Consider the following 20,039-nt stretch of genomic DNA (forward strand, 5'->3'; position numbering starts at 1 on the left):
TGTGAAGAGAGGGTGGAGACACTGTGGACTCAGCCCCTGTACTGCATCGTCTGTCCATCCAGGTGGGAGTGTGGAGTCCCGCCGAGGGGCTCAATATCACGGAGGTCGCCAAAGGCCGAGGCCCTAATGTCACCGACTCTCTGACCAACAGGTCTCTCATCGTCACCACCGTGCTGGTAAGAGCTGCAGCCCTGCAGGAGGCCCCCTGTGAGCTGGGAGATGGGCTGGCCGTTGGGGCTAGAGGGACCCCTCCATCACCCCGCCCCGCATAGACCAGCTGCCTCTTATGGGGCTGCTGAGAGGCTGGAAGATGAGGGAGGGGAGCTGAAGGAAGCTGGAAACACTGAGGGTCCCTCAGAAAGCCCCCAGAGAGAAGTTGAAACATAGCAATACTGCTCACAGTCACAGGTCAGAGACACCAGGAGGTAACTGGGCTGTCTCTTCCCAAAGGTAGAGCGGGCCAGCCCTCCTGCCTGGACCTGCTTGGCCAGCCCCTGCTCCAGAGGCCTGCCTGTTTGTATCCCAGCCCCACCTGCTCCCTGAGCCCCTGATGCCTGTGCGGGAGCTGTGGGAAGGAAGGAGGGGTGACCTGCTCTCTGCACCAGGACCTGAGTCTGCTTCTTCCAACCCAGTTCCCAGGAAAAAGGGCCTTCCCAGCAGTCCCCCACCCCAGCCTGGGAGGTGCTATGGTCATACCCAGGGAGCCCAGTGGGTGCGGTGGGCCCTCACACATGCCACCCCCACAGGGTCCTGACCCAAGTGCTCCTGGCCATGGCCATGACCATTCTCCCTGTCCTCCTCCTTCCACTGCCCGGGACTAAATAGTGTGTCCTTCTTCTGACCATTTCAACCCAAGGAATTGCTCCAGGGGTCTCCTGAGCTCCGTGCATCTTAGAGCTCAGGGTGAGCAGGATGCCCAGGCAGTTGGCCTCATTTGGCCACCACTGTGCCCACTCCATGTGCACCAGCCCCTCCTGGAAGGCCTCCAGGGTGTCCACAGGTTCAGGATGCACAGTCTCAGAGGCACAGCACTGCTCCTGGGACCCAAGCTGGACCAGGGGGCAGCCCGGTCACAGCCCAGTGGATTCTGACCAAAGACCCTTTGAGGACAGTCTGGCCCCAGTCAGCTTCTCCGTGTAATGAAGCAAATATGTTTGTCAGGACCACGTGCTGAGGATATTCTCAACCAAAAAGAAAGGAGCTCAACCCGGTTTGGAGCACTTAGAGTAAGGCTGTCACAGGATGGAGCCTGGGAGCAGGGCTGGGCCTCATGGCACTCAGACAAGGCTTGTCCCGCCTGCCTCCCACCAGCGGCAGCCCAGCCAGGCCCTGTGCCCTCTCTCTAGTGCTGGGTATATGCTCAGTGACTGGGTGTTGGACACCATGGACAAAGAAGGGATATCACATTCCATTCTCCCAAGAATCCAGTGAGCAGCAGACTCCAGGGGCACTATCAGCATCTGAGGAGCGATTTTAACCTCTGAATCTCATCCTCAGTCTCCAGGCTTATGACTATTAAGACGATCCACGTTAAAGGTGATGGAGACCTAAGAGTTCTGAACATGTTGCTGATGGGGCCAGAAGGAGAAGGCTGGGGAGACACCTCCCCACCCCCACCTTTTGGGAGTGAGACCCCCCACAGTATCTTCCCCAAAACCATACATCCTGCCTGCCTTTATTGATTGACTTTTGGTTAACTAAATAAAATACAAATATCAAACTATAAAACCAGTAAGTCAAAAGATCTCATCAGGAACAGGGGAAAAAGTATAAAAAATAAATTAAAGACTAAAAATAAAATAAGCTATAAAGATATATTGGACAGCACAGGGAATATAGCCAATATTTTATAATAACTATAAATCGGGTTTAACCTTTAAAAATTGTGAATCATCATATTGTACACTTATAAGTTATATAAAAATAAAAAAGAATAAAGCAAAAAAGATTAAAAATAAAAAGACATAAATAAAAGGAGCAAAAGGGATAGAAGGAAGAGTGATGAGCAATTAAAGGAATATTGATGTGGATAAAAATAGAAAGGATAAAAGGAGAGTTGAAAGAGGACAAAATAAAGGTTAAAAGGAAGGTAATAAAGAGAGAAATGAAAATAAGGGACGAGATTAAAAGGAAAGCTACCCAGAGAGAGGAAAAATTAAAATAAATAATTAACAGCTCCAGCTAGAGAAGGTGAAAAATGTAAAACCGAAATGTCAGAAAGCAAAAGGATAAAAGTGTGACAAAGCTAAAATATAAAAGGGTAAAAATAAAATAATAAAAAGGTGGTAAAAGATTAAAAGTGGAGCTGCATAAAATGTGAGATATAAATAAAACACTTTTCAGAAGACAAGATTAAAAAAAGGTAGAACTGGTATTCTTGGAGAGATTAGGAGAGATGATTAAATGAACAGAGATGATTCAGCCACAAAACAATACTCTCACGTAACAGGAGAGCTAAAGATAATACAGCAGAAGGATGCAAAATACACACCTTTCAAAGACCACAGGTTAAATTTTATTAAAGTAGCAGGAGCCTGGTTTAAAGGGTGTAAGACCCTTCCGCAGAGCCGCAGGACATTTATGTACACCCGCAGGGGCAGAATCCCGCAGACTTCCTGTGCTCTTCTCACAGCTTTTTAGCCAATACTATGGGGGAGCCTGGTGGGCTGCCGTCTCTGGGGTCGCACAGAGTCGGACACGACTGAAGCGACTTAGCAGCAGCAGCAGCAGAAGCTTCCTTGATAGATCAGTTGGTAAAGAATCCGCCTGCAGTGCAGGAGATTCCAGTTCGATTCCTGGGTTGGGAAGATCCCCTGGAGAAGGGATAAGTCTACCCACTCCAGTATTCTGGCCTGGAGAATTCCATGGACTGTATAGTCCATGGGGTCGCGAAGAGTTGGACATGACTAAGCGAATTTCACTTTGACTTTCAGAAGCTTCTTTCAGGGCTTCCCAGGTGGCACTAGTGGTCAAGAACCCCCCTGCCAATGCAGGAGACATGAGACAAGGGTTCCACCCCTGGGTTGGGAAGATCCCCTGGAGAGCGGCATGGCAACCTACTCCAGCATTCTTGCCTAGAAAATTTCATGGACAGAGGAGCCTGGTGGATTACAGTCCATAGGGTTGCAAAGAGTCAGACACGACTGAAGCAACTTAGCACACACATGGAAGCTTCTTGCAGAGGTCCCAACCTACTGCATTCAGTTGCTCACTGAGGGTCCCACCTGCAGCATCCTGCTGGCTCCCAGCACCCTCCAGAGAAGGAGAGAAGCCCCCTTGGCCGGCAGCCTGGACACAGCTCCATCTGTCCCCCTGCCCCTCATCTGGGCAAACATGAGCCCAGCAGTTCCTGGGGACATGCAAGAGTGACCAGAACACAGCAGTCAGACTGCGAGGTGCTTAAGAGACTCAGACCTTTGCATTTGAGTGCTGGCTGTACTGTTCTCTAGCTCTACGATCCTGAGAAATTGCTTAGTCGATCTGTGCCTCTCTTTCCTCATCTGCAAAGTGAAAGTGAAAGTGAAGTCGCTCAGTCGTGTCCGACTCTTCGCGACCCCATGGACTGCAGCCCACCAGGCTCCTCCGTCCATGGGATTTTCCAGGCAAGAGTACTGGAGTGGGGCACCATTGCCTTCTCCGTCATCTGCAAAAGAGAGGTGATAATAATTGTATCTACTTCATGGAGTTGAAAGAATGAATGATTAAATAGCATACATGGCCCAGGGGACTTCCCTGGCAGTCCCGTGGTTAAGATTTCACCTTCCCGTGCAGGAGATATGGGTTCGATCACTGATCGGGGAGCTAATATCCACATGACTCATGGCCAAAAAACCAAAACAGAAAACAGAAACAATATTATAACAATATTCAGTGAAAACTTTAAAAAATGGTGCACATCAAAAAAAAAAAAAAACCTTAAAAAAATAAAGAAAAATAAATAAATGGTACAGAGTGGATGCTGTCAAGTAATGGCTGCTGTTGGTATTATTGATTACAGATCCAGTCCCCAGTAAGCCCAGGTTTAATACAGTAAGCACAGTGAGTGTTCTAGAGAAAACCTCTGCTTCCGTCCACAAGCAGCGTCCTGAACGTCCCTGAAGATTGAGCCCTGACTGTGGTCACAGAGGTTATCTCTGTCTAACACAGGATGCATCATACACGTTGAGCTAGGGTTTAAATGACTTTGAGACCTGGATCACTGCAGACCCCACCACTCCCTCTTGCTTACTCTTGGCTGCTTCTTATACAGGCAATTCCTGACTGGTCCCTGAAAGCCCTAGGGTGTGAGCCACTCTCTAGGCTCTCATCTCCTGCTGATACATAAAACTCCGCATTCCAACCACCACCTCATCCCCTGCCCCGGAGGAGTTCTGAGCCCCTAGCACTGACATTGTGATAATCCCCTCCCTCAAACTCCTTTGCCTTGACCCGAGACGTGGCTACTGACCCACTTGAAACAGATATCCCACCATCTTAACCACATTATGCAGTGTCAGATATTCACATGGCCTGGGAGTGAGCCATGATCCAGCTGTCTCCAGCCCCACTGCCCAGAGATCATGGGGAATTGGGTCTGCTTCTTCCCTGAGAGAAGCCCAGTCTTTCCTGGAGGCAGGAGGGGGACAGAGGATGTGACACACAGCCTTCAACTGGTCTCCAAGAAACTCTCTGTGTCCAGCTGAAAATGTCCTCGGGGTCCCCTGAAAGTCTCAGCATGGTCTGCATGTCCCAGAGCCGGGGGTGGGGTGGGTGGGGCTGTGATGCTCTCAGCCTAGGCTTTGGAGGACAACACTACCAGTTGTGTGGAGTGGCCCAGGCTGGCCCAGCCCAGCTGCTCTGGGAAAAACCCCAACCCCAAGCTTGGCAGCCTCAAAGCAGGGCCAGCACCTTCCACAGAGAGTACTGGCCCCTGCCTCTCTGGAAGTGTGTTGTCAGGGCAACGGTGCTTTGAGTGACAGGCCGATACCAAGCCTGAGTAAAGGAACATCCGCCAGCTTTGCCCCAGAGAACATGGCTGTACCTGCACCCACGCTGAGGGGGTCTCTCCTCCTCTTCTGGTGCCTAAAATCTGGATGTGGCAAAAAACACAGGGAGATGTAGGGGCTGCCCCCAAGCTCCATCTTTTCTCTCCCATCCCGAATCCCGGGGTTAGGTGCTAAGGGCTCATTACCCTGGAAACACAGATGGACAGAGCCTGGATCCTGCCCTCTCTGGCTCAGCAGAGCCACAGGCTCTTCCCCCTTCTTGGGGCTGAAGCAGCAGCAGCAAGAGGCTGGAAGCCTGCCCTCCCCGCCCTCTCCTTGCCAGGCCCCAGCTTCTGCTCAGGTTTCCCTCTTCCATGAGCTCATGAAAAATTCATCTGCCCAAACCTCAGCTCACACACCTAGAAAACACACTCAGCTCTCTCCTGGGGGCCCTGCTTTGGAAGGTTCAGGGTTCTTGGGACCACTGAAGTGAGCAGCTGTGTCGGCATGTGTGCGGATACCTGTGCGGGTGTGGGGTTGGCCATACATAGGGGTGTCTGGATACAAACCGATGGGTAACGTGTTTGTGCCGTGTGTGCATTGTGACCATTTAGACTCAACTGCCAGGCAGGCCAGACCTGTGCATCTGGTGCAGGAGAGGGGAAGCTACGGAGACCAGAATATGGGCTGGGAGAACCATTCCGGGCCAGGCCAGGGACCTTTCTGGGCCCCACCTGCTGGGAAGACTGGCCGGACTCCTAATGCTCTGCCCTGGTTCTAACTGACAGAAGCCAAGGCCTGAGGGCCAGGGTCCTTAACCTCTGTCTCTGAGCAGGGCAGAGCATCCGAGAAAGTGGTGTCTTCATGCCCGTGGCATTGTGTGTGTACAGAGCGCATGTGCGTGCAGATGTGTGTTGAGATGGCCTAAGCCAGAAGGACTTAGGAACGCAGCTCTTAGGTAGCTAACCCTTGGCTCCCCGCCCCCCAAAACCCCTTCTTCCAACTCCACAGGTCCCATCACTGGGAGAATCTTAGCACCGGGCCTGGCTCTCATGATGGTGAAGCTCGACTAAGAAACTGAGAGCCCTAGCGATGAAAAGTCAGAAAAGGTTATTTTTCAGGACCCTTGTTTCCTGTGACTTGTTGCAGAGAAATATTACCCCTGTTCTTACTGCTGTTCTCCCAGAGCAATAGGAGAGCGTGAAGTTATGAAATTGAGGGCACCTTCACTGAGCAATCGATTAGCAGCCGAGAGAGCTTGTGAATTGGCTGTCTGGACATTTCCAGTAATAAATTGTGAAATAGTCCATGAATAAGTAGTTGGCGGAGTTCAGAATTACCCCCTAGGAAATGTTGCAGGTCTGGAGACATTACTAAGGCGAGCACCATTTTAATGCTCTGGGCTTTGGCTGTTAAATATGTATGCCATCCGCAAAGCACTTCCAGAAATTAATGGCATTTTACAGCTGCTCCGAAGGCAGTGTATTTATATGGAGATGTATAGATTCTGGGGCTTGGTGGCTCCACAAATGAAGTGCTAATTTTAGAGGATAGGGCCAGGGAGGGGCTGGGAGATAGGGTCAGGAAGTGAGCCATCTCAGGGACCTTTCCGGAAATAGTTTTCCGCCGCTAGCTATGATTTTTAACCTTTGGTGGCTTTGGGCATGGTCTCGAGGCTGGAGAGGTCACTGCAGTAAGAGGCCACGCAGTGCACAGAAAGACAATAATGATACTCATCATCATCATAATATTGCAGTTTATATTTGCCAGGCACTAAGTGCTTTTCACAGATTAACCCATGTAATCCTCCCAACAATTCTGTAAGGTAGGTTCTGTTATTATTCCCATTTTACAGAAGGAGGTCGATTTCACTTAGGAGTCTACGTGTGGCTGGTGATTCTCCTGGCAGAGGAGTTGCCTTCTCTTTAATTCGCTCCTGAGCTAACAGCAGGGCCAGCTAGTGCAGCCGTGTAGGGTGTTCACTGCGCAAGAGCATCTGACCTACAGTTGAGACAGGATTGAAATCTCCACCCTGGCCCTCTCACCAGGCCCCATGCTGGGGTTCCAGGCAGCAGGGTCCACTGTAGCCTAAGTCCCCTTCTCTCCAGGCAGTCCCAGCCCCTTCCCCGGCACCTCCTAGACTCTTTTCTCCAACCTTGTGAGCTGCCTACTTGGTTGGAGGCAGGGATGGGGGGCACTGAGCCTTAGTATGGAGTCTAGTCAAAGGACCCAGATTTCCACCCAGCTAGACTGCAAAGTGGTTTTCTCAGAACCCCTTAGGGGTACAGACACTCCCTTGCCCTTTCTCTGTAGCATCCCCAAGGGCTGTTGAAACTCTAGAGTAAATCAATCATGGGGTGGGATGGGATTTTGAGAACTAGTGTTGCTGGGGAAACAGGGCCAGACAATCAGCCCATCTTCTGGAGTAGGAGCCTGGCAAGAGGCTGCTGGTGGGTTTCTGCACCTGAGGACCCCTGATGAAGGTCCTTCAGGCTCAGCCAGTTCCAGGGGTCCACAGTGGCAAAGGAATGGCCCCATTTTCTCATCACCACTTGAGAGAATGATGTGCTTAGCCGTTCATCCGTGTCCAACTCTCTTGCAACTCCACGGACTGTAGACCACCAGGCTCCACTGTCCATGGGGATTCTCCAGGCAAGGATACTGGAGTGGGTTGCCATACCCTCCTCCAGGGGATCTTCCCACCCCTGGGATCGAACTTAAGTCTCCCACACTGCAGGCCGATTCTTTACCATCTGAGCCACCAGGGAGGTGCCTCCAAATGAGGTATGTGCTCTTCTTGTGGGTCCAAGGACATGAGCTTCCCAGAACAAGTGTGTTCTGTCAGCTAATGATTGTCACCCATCAGCTGAAGGCTTGAGGCATTCCGACAGATGAGGGTGCAGAGGTGGCTGAGGGGAGGGTTAAGGTCCAGAAAGGCCAAGAAGCTACAAGCAGGAAGGACTGAACCTGGACTCCATCTGATTATAGTTCAACTCCTGTGTGACCTTGAGCAACTTACTGACCTTCTCCTAGCCTCAGTTTGCTCATCTATCAAATAGGGATAATGTCACCTGTCTTACATGCTTCAATCAAACAGCTTATGAAAATGTTTGTCAGTGCCTGATGCATAGTAGGAACTCAATAAATGATTAGTTTGCTGAGTTCAGCCCATACATTGCAGTTCCTCACTCTGTGTATCTCATGCTAGACAAGGTCAACAGCTTTTTTCACCATTTTCCTGTCTCTGTTCCTAGTTATTGGGTTTCCTGGGTGGCTCAGCTGGTGAATTCGATTCCTAGGTTGGAAAGTTCCCCTGGAGAAGGGATCGGCTACCTACTTCAGTATTCTTGGGCTTCCCTAGTGGCTCAGACAGTAAAGAATCCTCCTGCAATGCAGGAGACCTGGGTTCAATCCCTGGGTTGGGAAGATCCCTGGAGGAGGGCATGGCAACCCATTCTTGACTGGAGAATCTCCAAGGACAGAGCAGCTTGACAGGCTATAGTCCATGGGGTCTCAAAGAGTCAGACGTGACTGAGCAACTAAACACAGCACATCCCTAATTATTCTTTACAGGGTTGTCAGTGTTTGTTTCTAAATGAGAAATCAGACAGAGGTGGGCCCTTTGAGAATCCATTAGTGGCTCCCCATCACCTTGGAGGGAGGGAACCTGACATGGGACGGCTGTCAGGTGTACTGTAGAACACAAGCCACCTCCTGAGGACCCCCCTGTCCACTAGGGAGAGGCACCATGTGACTCAGGGCCTCTGGCACAGTGAGCTGGTTAACAGCTCCCAGTCTGGGATCACACCAACCTGAGGCCAGATCCTCTCTCTATGGCAGCTGAGTGACCTCTCACAAGGCACCTTGTCTTCACCAATTTACTCTCTGCATCTATAGGATGGGGTTATTAGTATCTATCCCAGAAGGTTGAAATTAAGACTAACAAAGTGATACCAGCACTTCCACTGAACCCCACTGCTCCGCTGGGCTCTGCACTGGGCCCTCCACAGGAGCCACTTCATCTGCTGACTTCCTGGTGCCTGGTCCGTCCACATGTAAATGCAAACTGCCATAGTTGTCAGGAATCACCAGCAGATCCTAATGCTGGGGACTAGACCCTTGGAAAGAGAGAAAGGGAGCAGGTAGGTCTAGTCTTTTTATGCAGGAGTTGGGGGAGATGGGACAGGCTTCCCCTGGTGGCTCAGATGGTAAAGAATCTGCCTGCGATGCAGGAGTCCTGGGTTCAATTCCTAGGTGGGGAAGATCCCCTGGAGAAGGGAATGGCAACCCGCTCCAGTATTCTTGCCTGGAGAATCCCATGGACAGAGGAGCCTGGCAGGCTACAGTCCATGGGGTTGCAATGAGTCAGTCGGACATGATTGAGTGAATAACACTTTCATTTACTTTCTTGGGAGTCGGAAGAAACTTGATGAAGGCCTTCTGGAGCAGTGTGCTCACCCTTGAGCAGACATCAGAATCCTCTGGAGGGCTTCTCAAAGCACACATTTCCAGGCCCCACCTAAGGGTTTCTGGTTCATTATTTCTGGATGGGGCCTGAGAATGTGCAATTCTGACAAGTTCCCAGGAGACGCTGCTGGTCTGGGGGCCACACTGTGAGAACCATCAGCCTGTGCTGATGGTGCAACAGAGAGAAGGTGAGATTCAGAATCACAGTCTTGAGTTCAAATTCCAGTTCCACTGGCTTCTAGCTCTGTGAACACTGGGACAATCAAATCCATAAGGACCTACTAAGTTCTGCATGCATGTCAGTAGGTGGCCATCTGTGAGGCACTAACTTGGCTTTCCCTCTCCTGACTTAGTGGGCCATTCTTCTGAGCCACCCCCAAAGATGGCTTAGAACACCCTTGCCGAGGCCTGGGCGCAGGCCCTCTGACCCCAGGCGGCCCTGTCCCACCCACTCAGCCTCCATCAGCCCCTGTCCTATCTGTCCCCACAGGAGGAGCCCTTTGTCATGTTCCGGAAGTCTGACAGGACCCTGTTTGGGAATGACCGGTTTGAGGGCTACTGCATCGACCTGCTTAAGGAACTGGCCCACATCCTGGGCTTCTCCTACGAGATCCGGCTGGTGGAGGACGGGAAATATGGGGCACAGGACGACAAGGGCCAGTGGAACGGCATGATCAAGGAGCTCATCGATCACGTAAGTGGGGTGGGAGCGCCATGGACAGGGCCATCCGGGAGGTTTGGCCAAGTCCTCTATGCACATCAGGATGGGGCATCCTGGCAGACCGCAGCCCTGGGGCAGGGGAGATGGAGACAAAGGAGCCATTGGTACAGGCCCACCCAGCACATTCGAAACATTACCTGCCCTCCAGCTCAGGGCCTTTGCTTTCCAGAAGCATTTTTCTATCTGGGGCCTGCTAATGAATGCAAGAACACGATCTGTACCCCTTATTTCTTCTCTCGTTTATCCTTACAACAACCCAATGAGATGGGTACTGTTATTACCACCCATTTAACAGATGAGGAGGCTGAGGCAGAGAAAGACGAAGGCTCCCAGCTAGTAAGAAGTGGAGCTGGGACTGAGAGAGTCTTTTGGAGGCTCTCTGCTTCTGAAAGCCCTGGGCTCTGACGTCTGCAAAGAAGCCATCTGATCACCGGACCCAGGGTTCATGCAGTCAGTCTTTGCAACCTGAAAAGCATCAGCCAAAAGAATTATTGTCACTTTGCCTCTCCAAGTGCAGACAGCTAGCCTCAGGACCTTCTTCGGTTAGCCCTCTTGCCCCTGTCAGAGGGGAGCCAGGAAGAGAAGGAGGCTGGAGCTCAGAGCTAGAAGGCTCAAGTAGAGCCTCAGTGATGGAGTGATTTCCTCGGTCCTAGAAAATCAGTCCCCCAGGGAAGGCTGGTGGGAGAGGCTAATGGTCAAGAGAGTGAACCCAGTCTGGACTTGATTCCTACTCTCCCACTTACTAGCTGTGTGCTTCTGGACAAGTTTCTTAACCTCTCTGTTCCTCAGTTTCCTCATCTGTAAAGTGGGAATGATAATAATGGCCCCCTCCCCCACAGGCTGTGGTGAGGACTAAGTTCACACGTGCGCACTACACAGTCAGCACCGTGTCAGTCCTTGCTTGTATTACTTTTATCATTATGGCTGCTCCTTTGAGGCGGGGAGAGGGGTTTCAGGAAGTTTCTTTTTCTCCCTAAGCTCATTTCCTACCTCAACAGTGAGAATAACGATGCCTGCCCTGCGTTCTTCCCCGCTTGTTGGCGGAGGTGACGACTGCTGGGGAAGCAGCTCCCAGACTGTGGAATTCAGTCTAACCGGGAGGGAGGGGTGTTGTCAGCATTATTAGTAATAACTGTAATTATTATGGAAATTAGTCAGCAGGCCCCAGAGACATCTCCATTTATCGGCTCCCCCCTGAGCTTTATGAGTGGGGCTCTGGAGCGTGGGGCTCTGGGTGGGATATGAGCATGTCATTTGCAGAGGTGAGCTGGGCTGGGGAGGAGGGTGGGATCCCATGGACAGTGGAGGCCACATGTGGAGGGGAATAAGGCTAGTGACGCTCTTGCCATCCACAGCATCCCCAGCAGTCCAAGAGCTCTACTGAGCCATTTGCAAGGGGGAAGACCAGAAAACCCAGCAGCTTCTGAGGCTGACCCTCAGCTGGAGGAAAGAGGGGGTCTTGTTCGTGGCCTGCATGCAGCCCAGTATCCATCAAGACCATAGGCCCTGACGGCTCATGAGGGGACCTTGTTAAACCCAATTCCCTACAATTGATGAGCCTATTAATCCTAGCTTGGTGCCATTTTTAATAACATCATAACCATTTATTAGTGTCGTCAGATAATTAGTCTTCTCACTAGCTCATAGAAAGCGTGGCAAAGGCTTGGCAATATTATTACTTCCTTATTAGGGATCTGAACGCAGATGTAAAAATGATGAATGCCCACCTTTACAAGAATCTGCCCCCTGAGGGCCATTTGGAGTCCCTGGGTCGAGCCTCTGACCAGCAGGACTTAAAAAGTCCTTCACTGATACTCTCTGCTCGTCTCTGTCCATGCCACGGGCCATCAAAGGAGACAAGATTATGAGGGAAGGTGGGGGATCTAAAGGGTGTGTCCCCCTCCTGCTCACATCCTCGGCCTTCCTCCAAGTTGTCTCCAACTATGGGAGCAAAACAGATGATTGGACAGAGCAGTGGTTTCTCCCTCCATCTCCTGGTCTCTCAGATCATCACTGTTCCCACCTCTACTGCCCGCTCTCTCTCACTCCCGCCCCCCGCCCACCTTTGGAAGTCTCCTGCTGGAATCCATGCCTTAAATCACTCCCATGTGTTTTAATGTCTTTGGAATGCAAGAGAGATGGGTTCAAATTCAGGGTCCAGCACATTTTAGCTGACAGTAGGAAAGCTATTCAACCTCTCTGGCCTCTATTTCCACATCTAGGAAGTGGGAATAATAAAATAAGTCTTCTGCCCAGGGTTCATGGGAAGATTTAATGAGCTACAGTACAAAAATGCTTAGCCAAGTGCCTGGTGCTCAGTAATTGTGCAGTGCACAGGGCTGTCTTACTCCTCACCATTTCCTCCTGTCTTAAGTATGCACATGTCCTGTCTAAAGTATGTATGTGGGTGGCCATGATGATAATGAGGGAGTCCGCCCCTCAGCCATGGTCACCCTGGTGGGCCAGAGTGACCCGGGATCTGGATCTTGCCCCTCTGAATCTAAAAAGGAGACTCAGGGAACCGACTCACGTTGATCAGAGTCACAGGGAATTGAGGCACACATGAGACATCACCCGCTTATTGCGCTAGAGACCTTTCCCAACACCTGCTGTCCAGAGCTCCTGTTCTGGCACCGGGTACCTGGGACCTTGCTGGGGAGTATGGAGACAGAGCTCTAAGTGTGGAAAGCCTGGAAGCAAGCGGAGACGCTGCTGCTGGAGAAGGGGGCAAGAGATGGGCCTTGAAGGACCTTGGCTGCTAAAATGAGGCATTTCGTTTTAACCCCAAGAGCTACAAGGCACGGTTGAAAGATGTAGAGCAAGGGGGTGACATCAAATTGGGACTTGTGCTGCCAGGCTAAAATGGAGCCAGTCTGGAGGCCATCCCTGGGACCTGGGTGGAGGAGAGCATGGTGGCCTCCGAGGACTGTGGTCAGAAAAGAAAGTTGATGGCACAGGATGGAGCCATGAAGGTAGAATCGATGAGGTTGGCAGTTGACTGGATGAAGGAGGAGAAGGGCAGGGAGGAATCAAGGACATGGTGTGAAATCCTAGCTTGGATGGCTGGGGAGGGAGTGGCATCATCCCCAGAGACAGAGCCTCCTGGGAAAGCAGAGGATCCAGGAGAGGTTCTGAATCATGTTGAAATTGGGGTTCCTAGAGGCTGGGGTTCAGGCTGGACACTCAGAGGGGGGATTGATGGGGAGAAAAGAGAGGAGGACTGGGTGCAGGACCCTGAATGGTGACAGAATGGGATGAAAAGGAGGCCTCCACAGAATGCTGGCTCCTGCAAGGCCAGAGCAGAGGGAGGAGAGGCAGGGAGGGTGGGCTATGGAGCCAAAGGAGCAAAGAGGCTGCGGGAAGGTGTGGGCACAGGGTGTGAAGCAGCAGGTGGGGAGGTGGAGGCAGGTGAGGATGGACCTGCATCCATGGGTTAGCATGAGTGCCATCTCCCAGGGGTACAGGTCAGTCCCAACACGGGTTTTGTGACCACCCTAGCCTGGCCTCCCCAAGCTTTGTGCTCAGAGGCCAAGGAGTCCTGTCCTGGCTGCTCTCCCAGGCCCTTGAACAGTAGGGGAAGGAGAGGGAGCAGGAGCCTGGCCTCAAGGGGAGGCCTGAATGCCCTCTGGCCAAAGGAAGCTGTTCATTCTTTTTTCTTGAAATTGTTACATCTCACTATAGCATATAAGGCAGTTTCCCTGGTTCATGGAAGAGGCTGGACCAAAATGGGTTTGGACCAAGATGGATAGGAGTGATCCTGGGTAACCCTGATGTCATCCCTTCCCCTGTGAAAGAAGTAGCACTGCCCAGATGTGATTCCCCATAGGACGGAGAGCAGAGCAGGGGAGTGGCACAGCTCCACGGACCCATGTCCCAGCCTTACTCTTCTGGACAGACAGTGCCTTTGGATTATACTGGCACTTCCCGCACCTGGCGTGGGGCTGGGCTTGCAGAGCAGGCGTTGATGGGTGAGGGGCGTGTGAATGAGCACGTGGACTGGCACACCTTCCCCAGAGACAAGGCCGTGGGATCATGACTACTGAGCTTCCCATCCAAAGTGTGCGAGCGGGGGTGGGGGGGGCGGGTCTAGTGTCAAGGTCGTGACCCCATCATGCACTGTGTCCCCTGCCTCCGAAGCAGGAACCAGATCTTGGTTCTGGCCAGCATGCACTGGTGTTAGAAGGAGCCCCAGACTCCTGTTTGGGTGGCCAGGAAAGTCTATGCCAAGCCACCTCCTTCAGACTGGCCAGTGCACTTTGAAGCAAGGCATGCTGGGAGCTCGCCTGGGGCAGGTAAGAATCCTGAATGAGACAGAGCAGGTGAGGGCAAGGAAGCAAATGGATGAAAAGGTAGCCTCTTATCAGGGCATCCAGGTTGCCCAGAGCAATGACTGAGGCGCTCTGAGGAAGCTCAGGATCTACCTGGGGACAACCGGATAAGCAGATGAGGGAGGCAAGAATGACTTGGGTTCCGTTGAGATGCACCCCAGGGCTGTCAGCTGGACTCAGCAAGCAGAGACCAGCCTGGAAAGATGTGGAAAGAGCCTGGCAGGAGGTCAGGGTCTAGACAACCAGGTGTGAGAGAGGACAAGAAGCAAGGTAGCAATAGAGCTGCAGGAGCGAGGTGGGTGTTGAAGAGAAAGTGAGGTCACAGGGAGCAACGGGAACAAGCTAACCCTCCTGCTGAGGATTGTTCCTTCATTCTTTCCACAAAGCTTTATGGAGCCCTGTCTCAGCCTGGGCTCCTGGGGGCGGGGTCTGGGCTCCTGGGGGCGGGGCCTGGGCTCCTGGGGGCAGGGCCTGGGCTCCTGAGGGGCGGGGCTTGAGGAGGAGGCTTCGATGCCACTGCTGACTGAGTTCAAGGGTGTGATGCCAGGGAGAGTCAGGGCAGGGAAGTGGAGCAGAGGGGAGGGAAGGCCAATACAAGGATGTCATATTGAGCTGGTCACCACTGAGTGAGACTAATCCAAGTCGGCACCCCAGAAAAGCCTGACAAAGTGTGTCTCAGAGCCATCTCTTGGGGTGAAGGGAGAAGAGGAACAGGTGCATCCACTGGCTCATGACTTCCATGCATTTCTGGGTTTGGCAGGGCACGCATGGGAACCAACAGGACCTGCCGGAGCATCAACAGAAAGTTGTGGGGGCAGGGGGTGTCTGTGTGCAAGGAGTGCCCAGGTAGACAGGAGGCGAGATGCTGCCAGTTTGTACCTGTGTGAGGCTGGTGGTGGCCAGAGGGTCTGACCTGGTGCATGAGAGGGGTGAGCCAAGCACAAGGGACGCACCAGACCCAGGGCGGTGACAGGAAATGTAGGAGCAACCAAGGTCAACGTGATTCCTGCCCCTCTAGGAAAAAGCAATGAATCAGCCGAGTTAAATTTCATTAAAATTTTGATCAGTGCTGCAAGGGGGAATATGTATAGGGGACTTTGGGAGTATAAAGCAGGAAAATGACTCAGACTTCCCTGCAGAGGTGACTCTTGGAGCTGAAACTTGAAAAATGAAGGAGAGATATTCAGGGCTTGGATGTGGGTACTGACCTGGATGGGGGCACCTAGATTGCTGAAGTCTCTGCCCTCGTGGGGTCCTGTGGGGTGAGCAGTAAGGTTCCCCGGGCGGACCCTGGGCAGACACCAGCCTTGCAGATATGCAGGGCGTAGGGGAGGGAGTATATTCTACAGATGGGAATGGAGGTGTGGTGTATCCCCATAGTGTGCCACAAAGTGGGGAACGCCATCTGAGCCGTCCTGAAAGACAGCCCTGCAGGGATTCAGGAGCGGGCCGTTCTCCCAGGCCTGGAAAGGCACAGGCTTCAGGTCTCACTCTCAGGCGTCCATCAGCTCAGGAGACCTATGTGTGAATCATGGGTACACAACTCCTCGGTCAACACTTAGGAATTTTCTAGCACCTGTCCCATTTCTTTAGATATATACAAGCTTTCTGAGGTTATCGGTAGCTACATTGCTGATTGATAAGTGTGGCGCTGGCTGGCTGGAGGGACATCAGTGGACACTGCTCATGACTCAGTGCTCTTGCTTCCACAAGAATGGCGGTGCACCAGGCCCCAAGAGAAGGCTCACTGGGTGACCTCTTCTAAACCTCAGAGGGGGAATCCAGCCAATGCCTCCTTTGATCAGGTTATTCATTTATTTGTTCATTCAATTTATTCAGTTAAGTCCCATGCTAGGTGCCGTGGATACAGTGTGAACAAAAGTCAGGATCCTTTCCCTGAGCCTCAGGATCTTATGTTCTAGGGGAGGAAACAGGCAGTAATCTATGACTGTGTGAATAGATGTCACTGTTCTGTGAGAGGAGTGTGGTAAGTGAAAGAGCTTCCCTGGCTCCCAGGCTGGGGCCCGGGCTGAGAGATCCCGCCAATCAGAAACCAGTGGAAAGCTGCTGATGATCCATCCCAGGAAAGCCTGGAGGAAGGTACTGGAGACTTGTGAGAGGTGAGAGTAACTCAGGAAATGCCTTTCCCATGCCCTTGGCTGGCAGCATTCAGAGAGATCCAGGGAGGGGGTCTGGGTCATTTCTAACTACCTGGCATGCAGCAGAAGATGGTACGTGAGGGGCAGAGGGAGGAGGGGCATGGACTTGAGAAGATGTCCCCCAGTAACAGCCACGGCCTTAAGACTACGCCCTCGGGTCTCCCAGCCTCCAGGTAGGCTGGCATATGTGCCGGGAAGATCTGGTCTCACAGACACACCACTATCGCCCTGCTGTGTCCCATCTTCCTCCTAACTGGGACAGAGACCTTGTTTCTGTCCTGTATGCGTTGGACCCAACCCCTGTTTGCAAGGCCGGGGCTGTCACTGAGGGTGCCATGGAGCTGAAAATGTCGCTAGGACCTGACTGAAGAGGGCCGTGAGGACAAGTGAGGGCTATCAGTGAATGCTCGGGACCACTGATGGTCATCAGAAAGGTTGCCATTAGGGCAAGGATGCAGCACAGCATCCAAACTCTGGAGGGAGGCTGGTGAGAGACAGTCAGGACCTGGCAGACTGGCAGGGGTCAGCAGCGGATGCTGAACAGGGAAACAGGCCAGAGCTCAGCCCACAGGCTGGAGTAGGGGTTGATCAGAACTCTTGGGGGTACTTTGATGCTCAGTCTTCCATCAAAACTATACTGAGCCCCTTCTTTTTGCCTGCCTTGGTACTAATCCTAAAGAAGCATCAGAGAGTGAAATAAATGTAGTCCCTGCCCACCTCCCCCCACCACCACCAGAACTTATATACCAGCAGAAGAGCTAGATATTAAGCAGTGACTTACAAATCAACATTCAGCTGTGTGAGGACCAGGGCAGGGGCTATGGGAATGTACAACTCAGACCTCACAGCCTGTAGAGGGAGTGGCCTCCCTGTCCCCAGGTCCTAGGGCTTGACTGGGCAGGGCCTGTCTGGGCGGACACCACCTTTAGGGCCCTGTGGGATGGGGAAAGAGAACCACTAGAGATAGGAGACAGAGCCGTAGCTCATCTGTCCCCAGGGTCCCTGTGGCTACGAAGCAGGAGGACCTGCTCATGCTTCCTGGAGACAGAGGTGCAGCATGGTGCCTGCTGGGACTCAGGAATCAGCTCCTCTCCCAGGCCAGGGAGAAACACAGCATCATTCCGCACTGTCAGGCCCTGAGGCTGCCGTCAGCTCAGGAAGTTGGCGTGTGAATCAGAGGTGTTGGCAGCTGACCCGTCCGCTAACATTCATGAATTTACTAGCACTCCTTTCCCCTCTGTTCAGATGTGTGGGTTATTGAGGTTGCTGGCTGTCGGGTTAATGTCTAGGGCTTTTCAGGGGGCTCTGTGTTTTCTTCAGCTCAGAGTCGGGGGTTCATCAGCAGACACTGTCTGTGACTTGCTCTTAGAAACTGTGAGGTGCCCAGCCAGCTGGCTCTGAGAGCATGCTAGCCGATTTTCTCTTCTAAACCAGCAACATCCCATTCATTCAGTCCCCAAGTCTCTACTTGAAGGCCTGCTATGAGCTGGACACTGTGTTAGGTGGAGGGCATACCATAGTGAAAAGACACTGACTCAGGCCAGCTCTCAGGAGCTTATGGGCCAGTAGAGAGGAAATTACTCAAAACCTCTGAAATCACAACTGTGATCAGTGCTAAGAGAGCAAGTACCTGGTGCTGTGAGAGTCATCACTGGGGAGGCTTGATTTCATCTGAGGATTTTGTCTATGGAAGTCATGTTTGAGCTGAGATCTGAAGAAGCAAATATTAGCTAAACAAAGGTTCAGGGAGGAAGAAGTTCCAGGTAGAGAAGAGTATTGTGCAAAGGTCCTGAGGTGAGCATGGACTGGAGGGTCTGAAAGAAGCCAGTGGGAAGAGAACCAGGGGGAACAAGATGGGAGGTGAGACCATAGAGGCAGGCAGGACTGGGACTACACTTTCTAATGCAGGAGCCACCAGCCACATGGGGTTATTTAAATCTGAACTTTAATTAAAATCAACTGGTTACATTAATTTAAACTACTTAATTTAAAATGAATGAAATCAAAGTATAAATTCAGTTCCTTGATTATGCAAGCCACATTTCAAATTCTACTTGTGGCCAGTGGCTACCATACTGGACAGTGAAGATACAAAGCATTTCCATCATTGCAGAAAGTTCTGCTGGACAGCACCACCTAGATTGTGAATGGCTTCATGAACCCATAATAAGAATTTTCTGGAGGGCAGAGGGAAAAGTCTTAACATAGACTAAGCAGCATTGGGAATCAGAAAAGATTCTATTTGGAGAAATAACACTTTGGGAAAAGAATGGAAGGTGAATTCCATGGATCCCACACACTAGAGATGTGGGCAGAGAGCCGGCAAACAGAGGCCTGGATTCAAACCCTGCCTGTGTGGCAAAAGTGAGCCTTGTCTTCTTGGGTGGCTTTGGAAGTAGAAGTACAAGGACCTGGTGGAAAGTAGGGGCAAATCAGCGTGTTCCTGCAGCCACAGGCTTCCCAAGCATGATCAGGTGTCGCAAAGTGTATTCTGGGGAGGCCCAGGCAGTCATGGCCAGGAGCCAGAAGCAAGTTCAGGTCTCTGGGAATGCAACGTGGGCTCAGGAAGGGCAGTGCGGGCCCAGCCCTAAAACTTGCCTACCAGAATGGGTCCGGTGCAGGGGCGGGGCTGGCAGCAGGTGGCACAGGGAGTTGCATGCGTCCTCCCCAGAATCTAAGTAATATGTGTATGAGTGTCCTTGGCCTGTCACAAACCTGGAGACTTAAAACAGCAGAAGTTTATTCTGTCTCAGTTCTGGAGGCCAGAAATCAGAAATCAAGGTGTCTGCAGAGTTGGTCCCTTTGGAGGGAGCATTTGTTCATTGACTCGCCTAGCATCTGGTGTGGCTGGCAATCCTTGGCATCCTTGGCTCAAAGCTACATCGCTCCAGTCTCTACCTCCATTATCACATGGTCTCCTCTGTGTGTATCTGTGTATCCTCTCCTCTTTTATAAGAACATCCGTCATTGGATTTAGAGCTCAGCCTAATCCAGTATGACTTCATTTTAATTTGGTGACTTCCACAAGAGCCTAATTTACAGAGCTTCTGAGTTGGTGAACATGTGAAGATGTGAGGAGGATGGGACGCTCAGTGAAAGAGAGAAAGCATGGAAGCACCACACCCACTCCTGTATAACTTGCCCTATGTATCTCCTCCATCTAGCTGTTCCTGAGTTCTGTCCTTTTATAGTAACCAGTAACTTCAGTGGCTTCACCATTATACATCCCCACCAACCACCTATGAGGGATCCAGTTGCTCTGCATCCTCATTGCCATTTGGTATTATTAACATTGTTTTATTTTGGCTCTTCTGATAATTTGGCAGTAGTATTAGGGGGATTTTAAACCACGTGGGGTGTGTTGCTGGGGGACATATGAGGGAACTACTGTAATACAGAG

The 20,039-nt window shown here is 51.7% G+C and overlaps 1 protein-coding gene across 1 annotated transcript in view; it reads left to right on the plus strand.

Annotated features, from left to right (window-relative positions):
* GRIK3 (glutamate ionotropic receptor kainate type subunit 3) overlaps positions 1–20,039 on the plus strand; it is a 253,335-nt gene that overhangs the window by 200,794 nt on the left and 32,502 nt on the right. Inside the window, exons 9-10 of the mRNA XM_055586371.1 lie at positions 63–176; positions 9,922–10,125. Coding sequence (XP_055442346.1) covers positions 63–176; positions 9,922–10,125 — 318 coding nt within the window. The remainder of the gene's footprint in view (positions 1–62; positions 177–9,921; positions 10,126–20,039) is intronic.

This window comes from Bubalus kerabau, chromosome 6, assembly GCF_029407905.1.
Source record: "Bubalus kerabau isolate K-KA32 ecotype Philippines breed swamp buffalo chromosome 6, PCC_UOA_SB_1v2, whole genome shotgun sequence".
Classification (NCBI taxonomy): Eukaryota; Metazoa; Chordata; class Mammalia; order Artiodactyla; family Bovidae; genus Bubalus; species Bubalus kerabau.